Source organism: Sorex fumeus, unplaced genomic scaffold (genome assembly GCF_029834395.1).
Source record: "Sorex fumeus unplaced genomic scaffold, SorFum_2.1 ptg000061l, whole genome shotgun sequence".
Taxonomy (NCBI): domain Eukaryota; kingdom Metazoa; phylum Chordata; class Mammalia; order Eulipotyphla; family Soricidae; genus Sorex; species Sorex fumeus.
This window is the reverse complement of record NW_026606118.1, coordinates 13,790,112-13,802,149: the sequence shown is the minus strand read 5'-3', so window position 1 is coordinate 13,802,149 and position 12,038 is coordinate 13,790,112. Positions and strand designations below refer to the sequence as shown.

General features: G+C 40.9%; 1 protein-coding gene across 1 annotated transcript in view; it reads left to right on the top strand.

Annotated features, from left to right (window-relative positions):
• The window catches only part of PPP1R14C (protein phosphatase 1 regulatory inhibitor subunit 14C), a 98,593-nt gene that overhangs the window by 66,850 nt on the left and 19,705 nt on the right, over positions 1–12,038 (top strand). Inside the window, exons 2-3 of the mRNA XM_056125968.1 lie at positions 7,463–7,546; positions 8,730–8,762. Coding sequence (XP_055981943.1) covers positions 7,463–7,546; positions 8,730–8,762 — 117 coding nt within the window. The remainder of the gene's footprint in view (positions 1–7,462; positions 7,547–8,729; positions 8,763–12,038) is intronic.

Sequence of the window (12,038 nt, the reverse complement as noted above, 5' to 3'; positions counted from 1 at the left end):
GAAGTCCCCACACCCACTGGATTATGAGTCAGTACATTGGCAATGGTTGTGTCTATCACTGAAGTGACTCAGTGATACTCTCTGAAGTCACCGTGTAAGAGCAGCAGCAGAACTAGTGAGAACCTTGTGGAATTTATTAGGTAAGGTAAGGGTAAAGGTAAGGTAAAGGCCCTCCCGTTGATTGTCGATTTGCTCGAGCGGGCCCAGTAACGTCTCCATTGGAGACTTTGTTGTTAATGGAATTTATTAATTTTGTTTAATTGAATCACAATGAATTACAAAGTTACAAAGGTGTTTATGACTGAATTTCAGGCATACAGTGTTCCAACACCAATCCCTTCACCAATTCCACCATTCCTCAGTGGAATCTAGGGTGTTTCCATGCTCCTCATTAAAAATAGAAAATACAGGAAGTAGTATAGGTATTAATACACATGCCTTCCATGAGGTCGAACATGGTTCTATCCCCAGCACTGCATGGCCTCTCATGCGTCTTGGGGTTTAGTCCTGGAGGCCTTGAGCCCTGCAAGAGTGACCTGAGTAAGCCCAGCACCCCATTCCCTGTCCCTCACATTGAACTGCCAGCTCACATGGCCATGAATAGTTGAGAGGATTCTCTGGTACTCCTGAGTATTCTTGGGAGACCCCACCCTCAACAGATACAGAAATTTCACATTTCCACAGGATTCTGATTGGTCCTGCTTCCCATGATTCCCACAGAGTTGTCTCCATGGTCTGAATGACCAGATCAGATTTGGTTCCATTTCATTGAACTCCAGAACATATTTCTACTCTGCCTCCAATGGCACAAGTGACCTTGGCTTCCTTCTCACTTCTCATAGTCAAGAGTAGGTCAGGAAGTGCCATGATATGCCACGATGGGTGAACAGAGCCCAAGCCTTGTGACGGTTACCATCATTCAGTGATGACTTAGTTTGCATTGGTTTACCTACTTGGAGCACCAAGCCCAGAGTCTCCCAGCCATATACCTGGGGTGCTGACCCAGCCACTCTCTGCTAGGTGTTTTCTTTACTCCTACCAAGCACCCTTGACAGAGAGGGAGCTCTGCTTCCCAAATGTCTGGACTGGAAGGGTCATGGACCTGGGGACAGTGCTGCCCAATGGTGCCTTCTTCAGCGATGCAGTTTTCTGTACCATACTTTAAATCCTGCCAGTGTAACTGAGAAACTGAATTTTCAGTTCTATCTGCTGTGGTTCCCTTACTGGACAGTCTGCAAGACAGAGGCATGTGGGTCCAGTGCGGTACCTGATCAGGAGCTGCAAGCAGTCCTGTTGAGGATCCCCTCTTGGGTAGGACTTTACCTTGTCACACTAGTGACACTCGGCAGAGCACAGAGCTAAATGCTTGCTGGAAACCCTTTGCCCTGCTGTTCTGCAGAGGACTCTGCTTAGTTCTTAGTCCTTATTTCCTCGAATTAGAGCAGACACGGGTTGTCCTTTGTTTGCCTGGGGCTCATTGAATAGACTCTCCATCCTCAATTTCATTAAAAACAGAAATAGAAATTTCTGTTTCCTTACTGGGTATTTATTCCAAAGTACTGTTTTGTAGGGAGGATAGGAAAACTTAGGAGAAGGTTGGGTAGACCGTCACACTGGTTAACATGCGTTGGTTATTTCTTTTGCTTGGCATTTCTGGAGCTGACTCAGCTGAAACGGGCTATGGGTGTATCTGATGGTAGTAAAAGTCACAGTGTGCTGTAGGGATGTGCTGTGAACACCGGCTTTGCTATGGAAGTTGGCTCACCCTCAGTGCAGGTGCAGTGACATTGGCCTGGGCAGGGTCTGTGTGTGCTATTCTCGTAAGGGCTTCCCCTCTGCCATCTGCTTTCTGGATCCCAGGTCCCCTTCAGGATCTAGTGATTTTCTTTGGGAGTTTCAGTGTGTTGGACTGCACTCACTGTGGAGAGATGGTCTGACCTGGAGAGATGAACATGAACTGTTCTCTGTGACCCTCGGCTTCCCCTGCATTTTTCCTTGCGGCCAGGACTTCAAATGAGCACAAAGAAGGGGCTGAGCACTGGCAGTATTATGATGACCATGAAGGCTGATACCATAGAGGAGAGCATCACGGGTCTTTCCCGGTGACCTGACAATGGGGTATCAGGAACCTTCTGTCTTATGGAGGCTGCATCTGTCCATGTGACCCCCAGGGGGCCTGGAAAATGAAATCTTGCTGCTGACAGTAGCTCCATACTACTGTGGAGGACATGTAGGGCAGACAGGCTATATATATGACAGAGTGGACAGATGGATTCTAGGGAAGGGGGAAGTCACTGTGACCTGCCACCTCTAAGTAGGTAACAGGCAGATTGTTGTTTATCACTTGTAGGAAAGTTCCCTAGGGCTTGGCAGGGTACCATCTCATAGTTGTTGCCCTCACAATAATATAATAATATCCACATAATATAATAATATCCACAAGGTGGATACCTTGCATTGCCTTCCCACCATCCTGGGAGCCAAGAAACTGTCTTTTAATTTTATTCCCTTTTACTAATTTCCAGCAGTAAGCCTTCATTCCCAGCTCTGAGGTTATTAAAATTTTCTGAGAACATATGCTTCCCCCATCTATCATTAGTATTATTATGAAATATTTTGAAGGAGCCAGCTTTTAACCTCAGAAGAATAAGGGTGTTGGGATTGAGCCTCTGTTTTAGGCTTGATTTTCTGTTTTATCTGAGCTTTCAGAGTGGTTTGCTTGAAAGCAAATATAATTGGGATTGAAGGCAGAATTGTGTATCAGACACTAGTCTAAGTTCAATTTAGTAGCAATAATCTCATTTAAACCACAGGTCAGCCTTTGAGGCAGCTGTTGTGTATTCTCCCATTTTATCAGAGGCAACTGAGGCCAGGGAGGTGAAGAAATTCAGAGATACAGTGAGTCATTGGCACAGCTGGCCTTTCTCCCTACCCCCCCCTCAGTTTTTTTAAGCAACGAGTTTTACAAAGTTTTTAATGATTTGTTACAGGTATTCAATATTCCAACACCAATACCACTACCACTGTCACCTTCTTTTCACTATTGACTCCTTTTCCCCAACCACCCCTCAAGCCTGCCCCCACAGCAGGTCTACAACATTTATCTTGTCTCTTATTACCACTAAATGCCTAACAGAATGATCAAAAATTATTTCTGTAGAAAAAAATTTGTGAAAATTGTATCTCACCAAGTGACATTAAGTCCTTGCCTGAGGGTATACTATGCTGTTGTTGCAAGTTAAGCCTTCTGTGTTGATGTTTTTCTTAGTTGAGAAATGTAGAAGTTGAGAAATGTAGAAGGTTGACTTCTACATTTCATTCCCATCTGGTGTGCTACTACTGGGATGTCAGTGTTGTACAGTGTGGAGATGTCATGTGGCCAGGAATGTGGCTGCACATTCCAGAAAATCCAGAATATTTAACTGGGCAGTCCAGCCAGCCAGAGGTATGGTGTAGCAGTTTTGGGGCATGAGTGCAGCTGCTGGGGCTTTAGTAGGGCAGGAGCTGGCCTGCCTCCGCGTCTGAGGTTGCCCTGGAGGTCAGAGATGATCTTTGAGTCAGGCTGTCTAGTCCAGAACTTGTGCTCTTAGCACTGTTTATCACACTATTGCCTTATTCTCATCAAATATTTAAGTCACCCTTTTTTTTTTGCTTTTTTGGTCACACCTGGCTGTGCATAGGGGCCACTCCTGGCTCTGCACTCAGGAATTACTCCTGGCGGTGCTCGGGGGACCAAATGAGATGCTGGGAGTTGAACCTGGCTTGACTGCGTGCAAGGCAAACGGCTTACCTGCTGTGCTATCGCTCCAGTCCCCGGTCTCTTATTTTTATATTACCAGCTGTGCTGATGGGTAAATAATAATATGGGACAAGTACAAAAATTAATGAATATGGAACTTCCCTATCATCAGGAAGAAGTTTGGTGATGACTGTTACACCTGTGACTCAGTTTCCTAAAGATTACCAAGGAGCTGAATTTAATGCAAACACACAAGGGTCTTTATCACAAGCTCCAGATTGGTCTCCCAGGCAACACTGATGCAGCGGGTTGAAGCTGAGAGTCCTGAGCTCTTAAAGAGCAAGGTTTCTGTAAGGTTTACAGTAGGAAACAGGGAACTTAAACAGTATTATTACAGGATTGGTTGATCTTTACAATTTGAAGCTCACAGTTCTACATGATAGACTATGCCCAAGCTTAGCTCATTACCAGCTTGTGCTTTTGATCTAGGAGTACCATATGTGCTGTGGGCCCCTGGCAATGCACTTCTGATTGGCTGTGGCTTGGGAGGTTCAGGTTTTAGGCATCCTGTGGTGTTTCTAGATACAGGCCCTTTGTTCTTGGAATGGGTTGTTGAAGTTCCAGTAAATGGAAACTCTGGCCTGTGCTGCCCTTCCACTAGTGAAGCCTGCCATGGCATAGTTTTGGTTCCTCAATGGCACCAGAAACACCCACCATGATCAGACACTGGCTTTGAAGTGGATTGTTTCACTTAACACCCAAGCAAAGGATCTAAACAGGAATTGCTCATGGGAACAGGATTCACAGGGGCTTTTCCTGCAGCTCACTGAAGCTCTTCCCTGGGAAGTTTGTGACACTGAGAGGAGCTGAGGGGGAAATCGCTCCCCAACCATGTGTTTTTACCTAACCCTCACACTTGTACACACACCACTTTTGACACCAGGTATGTGGGCTTTCCACACTTTAAGCGAGGGAGTCACATCCACTGAGTGTCCTTTAATTTGTTCTTACCTGGAATTAGCATCAGATCTCAGAGTTAGTGGTTTGGTCTCATAAGACTTGCTGTAGATACTAATGGAAACTTTCAGGTTACTTCTGCACTGTACCTATACTTCTGAGAAACTAGTGGTAAACTAGAGTTCCTCAGGCCCCCTCCAGAAGTTTGATAATTTACTAGAATGGCTCACAGATATTGAATGGTTTGTAACCAAGATTATAAGGAATACAGGTGAACAGCCATTTGAACATATATAGGCAGAAGACTGGAAGCACCCAGAGTGCAGAATCTGCCTCCATAGACTAGACTTGAATGTCTCACACTCCTGTGATATGTTCACCAACCTACACACTCCAACAATCAGGACTTTTGTGGAGGCTTCATCACACTGGTATAATTGGTTAGTAAGCTGATTTCCAGCTCCTCTCTCTTTCCAGGAGAATGGAACTGGAATGGAAAGTTCCAGGTGACTGTTCTTGGTAATGAAGCCCTCATCCAGGAATTCACCCAGATTTGTTATTAGAACAAAAGGTACTTCTATCCTCACCCACCCCAGGAAATTCCAGGGTATTTAGAGCTTAGTCAGGAGCAAAGATCAGTACACATACTCACACATCCAAATATACACATATAACATATAAACATACATGCACACACATATGTACATATACTTGTATAGAAGCACGAATGCTAACATACATATACATATAACACAGATGAATACATATAAATACATGTACCATAGCATTGCTTCAGTATTCTCAAAACAACATGTGGGTACTCACTTTTGGCTCTGGGTGAAAAAAAATAACAAAAATGGTTGAGCATTATTTCTTAATAAACATACTTCACTAGGGCTGTAGGATTGCCCCTAAGACCACATGGCACCACTACCCGGAACAGCTAAACTTGGTAAAGGCACAGGGATTCCTAACCCAGTACTGAAAGCACTTCCCTGACCTCCTGATGGCTGGAAGGAGGTGGAGAGCAGGTGACATAGGAGAAAGTAGAATACCAAATTATAGCTCTCTCTCTCTCTCTCTCTTGCTCTTTCTCTTTTTGGTGTGTTTGAGCAGCGATAGGGAGGGTGGGGGTCACACCCACAGTGCTTAGAACTTACTCCTAGATCTGCAGTCAGGAATTACTCCTGGTAGGCTCAGGGAACCATATGAGATACTGGGGATCAAATCTGGGTGTACACGGGAAGCATCCTACCCACTGTACTATTTCTCTAGCCATAAATTACAGCTTTTATTTATATAAAATTTTTTTATATTTTATATTGAATATTTGTTTGGTTTGGTTTTGGGTCACACCCTGCGGTGCTCAGGGGTTACTCCTGGCTCTGCATTCAGGAGTTTCTCCTGGTGGTGCTTGGGGGCCCATATGGGATGCTGGGAATCGAATCCAGGTTGGCCCCATGCAAGACAAATGCCCTACCAGCTATACTATTTCTCCAGCTCCCCACTACAGCTCTCTTTAAGTGCAATTTTGTTTCCCACTTCTTGAGGTATGAGAAGCCCCAGAAATGGAGGAAAGGAAAGGGAGGAAGTAGTTTGGGGTTAGAAGTTCAGATTCCAAATGACCCATGTCCCTCGTCACCTTCCATAACTGGTCATGCTGCATCTCCTCTTGGCATATCCTTGGTTTCAGGAATGGGAATATGACACACCAGCTGAAGTCATTCTAGGGCTTACCCCGGGGGGGCAGATCAGGGAGATGACTTGCTGGCACTGCCCAGAGCTCTCTCTTCTTGTTTCTCTGCCTTCTGCCCAGACTTGTTTCTCTGTTGCTTAATGGCTTCTACACTTTCTCAGTTCCCAGCTTCTTCAGCTGAGTCGCCAGCAGGACATGGGTGTTCAAGGAGCTCCTTCTTCCAGAAGTGTCTGAGCCCTCTCTTGAGTCAGTAACTGGGGTTGTTCTGGAGCCAGAGCTTCCACTCAGAAAGCCCCCCAGAGGAATCAACTTCCCCCACACAGACCCTGGAAGGGCAGACACAGACCCCTGAAAAAGATCAATGAATCACCTACCGAAGGGTAGATGTTAACAGGAAACTAACAGTCTCTGCCTTTCTATAAAATGCTAAATAGAATGATAATGCAGCAGATAGGGCATTTGCCTTGCATGCGGCCAACCCAGGTTGGATCCCCACCATCCCATAAGGTCCCCGGAGTACTGCCAGGAGTAATTCCTGAGTACAAAACCAGGAGTAACTCCTAAGCATCTCTGGAAGTGCAGGGTGTGGCTCAAAAACAAAAGAAAGAAAGAAAGAAAGAAAGAAAGAAAGAAAGAAAGAAAAAAAGAAAGAAAGAAAAAAGGAAGCTGCTAAATAATCTCCCCTTCTGTATATGCCCGAGTGTAGTTTTCTCTAAGAAATTAGAAAATTGTCTTTGGGAAAATCATGCTGTTTTCATGTGACTTATACTCCTTTGTACTTAGGCCCCTTTCCTTCCTTTCTCCTCTTTCCTGTTCTTCTTTTTCCTTCTGTTTCCTCCTTTCCCCTTCCTCTCCTCTTTCTTTCTTCTCTCCTTCCTTCTCCTTCTTTCCCTACTCTTCCTCGTAGCCTTTCACCCTCTTAATCGGTCAGTTCATTAATTGGTTGATTAATTTCCCTCCTCTAAGTCTTCCCAGCCTTGATTCACGTATTCACTCAAACACATGGGTTCCTGCTTGTAGTTTCTCTCTAAACAGAATTCTTCTCCTTTGCCTCCTTTGCTGCCCCCCAGGAAGAAGAAATGCCAGATGTAGAAATTGACATTGATGATCTTCTTGACGCAGACAGTGAAGAAGAAAGAGCTTTAAAATTACAGGTAAGTACCCTTCAAAGCTTAGAACCTTCCAGCTATGGATATTTGAATTCACTTGCTGATAGAAAAACAATGGTAGCCTACACAGCAGTCATTTTCGGAAACCAAATGCCTGAGGATAAGGAAGTACTTGAGGATGCACCTTATAGACATGAATTTCTCCAGCCTCATTTTTGGGGGAGAGTGCAGATTCTCTCTCCAAAAAGATAGGTGCCTGAGGAAAGTTAGGATCTGGTGGACAAGAAGAGGCTCAAGTGAGGAGTGTCTAAATCCAAGTCTGTGACCTTAAAGTTATTGGTCATATCACTTATGAATTTCATTCCTAGGGAAATTGTTCATAACCTAAATTTTTATTGAATGAAATATCTTCTGTTAGAGTCTGCATCGCATTTTAGTAGAACAGTAGGTGATGAGATATCTCCTGTTTCCTTAGTCCAGGCCAATAAAATATTTATTTCCCTTCCCACATGAGGTCAAATCTATCATTTAAAAATCTGTGTGTGGGTGTTTCTAAAACCAATTAACCTCTGACCTGTCGTTGTTCTCTGATAATTACTGCTAATGGGGGGGGGGGGAGGTTATCAGCAAAGACAAATGATCACACAAGGCAGTGCATTAAAGGGCACATTTTCGTGTGTTAATGGACTTAATGTGTTAATCATTACTAGAGTCTCTTGAGTGGTAAACAGTCTCAGTTTAATAATTATTTCTTGTTGGTAAATTTAGTCATGAGTAGATAGCATCCCAATTATGAAAATGAAAAGTGATAATGAAGTCGGTGCTGGTCCTGTGGAAAATGTAATGATACAAAGATTTGAAAGAGGCTTTTGCTACTATCAAATCATCTTTTTGATTCCTGACTTCCCACAGCTGGTATGACTTTCACCATCTCTTTTCACTTGGACCTATACAATTTATTATTAACTAAGTTGTCAGTCCAGAGGGAAGGTGTGTGTATTTGTGTGTGTGTGTGTGTGTGTGTGTGTGTTCTGGGAGTGTAAGGTATATTTGCATAAGAAGAGCACAGCTTTTCATAGCTTCAGATGTCCATCAGATGCAGTAATAAAATGCAGTTTTGATACTCAGTAAGAAATTTTGATTTGCCATGTTTAAAAAAAAATTTATAAAGATGAAATGATTTAACTTTTAAAACCCTTAAACTCACCTTCTGTGTATTTCATTCTAGGAAGCGCTTGTAGACTGCTACAAACCAACAGAGGTAAATCATTTTTACTGTCATGTTTGAATTATTTTCTTATTAAATTGATTTTGAAGCTAAAAAGAACAACAATGACTGGGTTTGATTTCACTATACTACATAATTTATGGTGTTTTTTTAATCATATTTAAATAAGAATGCCTGACTAGCATTAACATCCTTATATATGCCTAAACATGTCTAATTCAGCAAGACCTAAAACTAATAAAATTCGGGGTGTTGCTTGTTTTATATTTATTTAAGGCCAATTTCAAAGGTAATTGTGAAAGCACTTGGAATTGTTTTAGTGAAAGATTGATACTTTTTAACGAGAATGCATTCTTTCCATGTGTAGTTTTTATTTTTAAAAAGCTTCAAGTTGGGGCTGGAATGATAATACAGGAAGTTAGGCACTTGTCACGCATGTGGTTGACCGCAGTTCAGTCCTTGGTACCATATATGGTGTCCTGAGCACCACAAGGAGAGATCCCTCAGTAGAGAGCCAGGAGTAAATCCTGGGCACAACTGGGTATTGCCCAGAAACTAAAAAAAATAAGTAAGTAAATAAAAAGCATCAGCCAGGGTTTGAACAATAGTACAACAGGTAGGACTCTTGCCTTGCAAGTAGCAGACCCATATTTTATCACTGGCATACCATAGAGTCCTCCAAGTCCACCAGGAGTGGTCCCTGAGCACAGAGCCAGGAGTGAACCCTGAGCACCATTGGCTATGGCCCCCAAAACGAAAAGAAAAATAGCATCAAGTCAATTTTGTTATTCAAAAGAATTACCTTTATCAGAAGAAATTTCGTGCTTTGTTTGAATAATTATTATATCCATATCTGTAAGTATAAAAGGCTCATATTAATAGACTAAAGCATTTAATGTATACTTTGTGACTGAAAGGGCACACGAAATTAAGGATTTTGATGAATTATGAAAATATTCATAAAGAACTGTTCATTTGTTCCTTTCTACATCAGATAAATTAGAATATCTAGCATATAGTTTGTGCAACATCAAAACACTTCTTAGTTTTAAAAGGGAATGCCCTGCCACAGTGGCAGGGGAGGATGGGGGGGATGGGGGGGGTAGGGATATTATCCTGGTGGTGGAAAATGGGCACTGGTGGAGGGATGGGTATTTGATCATGGTATGACCGAAATCCAAGCACAAAAATTTGTAAATCTACAACTGTACCCCATGGTGTTTCACTAATAAAAAAAATAATAAAATAAATAAATAAAAATTAAAAATTTTTTAAAAAATAAGAAATGTCAAGTTATAGAACCAAAAATAAATAATTAAATAATAAAGATTTTAAAGAATAAAAAAAACACTTCTTAGTTTTGAAGACGCATAATTATAAATAAAAGAAAGCATTCTTTCCTAAAGGAGAATAAGTTTTAAGTAATTAGATAGTTTTATGACCATTTGTTTGAGACCAGTTACTTAGTTGAGCTTCAGTTAACACAACTTTCTGTTTCCCTTTATGTTCATTTCATCTTATAGTCAAAAAGATGTAAACTTTTAATTTTACTTGTTAAGTTATATGCTTTAATTAATTTAATACAATTCAAGTTTCAAAACCCAAATAAACCAGTAGACTTCTAAAAAAAAATAAAAAAGAACTGGATCATTCCCATCCCTCCGTTACTCTTCCTAAAATATATTTTGTACTTATATACTTCAATAATTTTATGCCCTACTTTTGACTCTTTCCCTATTATTTACTTTTATCTTATTAAATGTGCATTTTCATTTATTGACTTAAGAAGAAATATTATAGCTCTCATACATAACAAATTTCATTTCCCTCCAGCCCCTCAATGGATAAGTATTTTGTTAACTCAGTAGTTAATATTTATAATATTGAATTTTAAATAGATGCTTTTCACCTTAAGCCAAATGCTGAAACGTAACCTTGGCTCCTTTAAAATTTATTTTTTATAGTTTTATTTTACTTTAACTGCTGTGATTTACAATTTTATATTACTGTCAATGGTAAGTTTTCATGCATACAATATTGCAACATCAGACCTTCCAATATAACATCCATTTTCCTCCACCATTGTCTCAGTTTCCTCCCCACACTCCATCTCACAATCCCTTCCTCACTCCCCAGAGAGATGTAGCCCTTTGTTTTTCCTGGGGTTGATAACTACCTAATCTTTTAACTACCTATTTTATTGTAATGTATATATAATAAAAGATATATTTGTATGTTTTTAGTGAAATCTCCAATGTATTTATCAAGTATGTTTAAACACATTACCATCACCCTACCTGTTCACATTTTCATCATGGAACCTCTGTGCAACAATCACAATCTGGAGAATTTTTCTGGGCAGAGTAACTTTGATCCCTAGTCTTTTGTTTACTTTTGCCCTATGCTAGATGCTTTCTTTTTTTAAATCTTAGTCTCCTTATTTTTTTTAGAATATATCCTCCACTTACTTTCTAGGAAAGGCTGCATAGAAAGGCAAATTTTTAACCTTGCATGTACAAAAAGTATCTTTTGATTACCAGGATGGTATAGACTTCAGCATAAAATTCATTCGAAAGCTCAATTTGAAAGCCATCACACTAAGATTGTGTCACGTCTAGTGTTAAGAAATCTGGATTAATCTTAGACCTTTACATGTGACCTATTTTCAGGACTATCTACATAGTTTGAAATTTCAGAGTGAAGTACTTGAGTGTGGATCCATTTGTTCGTGTTCTAGAAAAATTTCCCAGATCTTTAAGTCTGAAAACATATCTTTTAGTTCTCCCAATATACATATTTTTTTTAAAATTTCTTTATCAGTATTATATAGTTATGATTTGTTATTTAGATGCTACATCTCTGGATGGAAAGTCATATTTATTAGTTGTTGCCATTTTTTTTAATGCTATTTTATGAAAGATTTTCCTGACTATTTTCTAGCCCTTTAAACTTTCAGCTATCTTATATTCTAGCCCTTTAAAACCCAAGACCCAGTTCTGGAGCCCTATTCACTGGTGTGTTTCAGTAATTCTTATTTTATAGATGCAATTTATTATTTTGCTGTCTGATGGCTTTGGTAAAAAGCCTTAGTTTTTTTCATTTGTTAAGGGCTGGAGCGATAGCACAGCAGGTAGGGTGTTTGCCTTGTATGAGGCTGACCCGGGCTGACCCAGGTTTGATTCCTCTGCCCCTCTCAGAGAGCTGGGCAAGCTACTGAGAGTATCCTGCCTGCACAGCAAAGCCTGGCAAGCTCCTCATGGCATATTCAATATGCCAAAAACAGTAACAACAAGTCTCACAATGGAGACA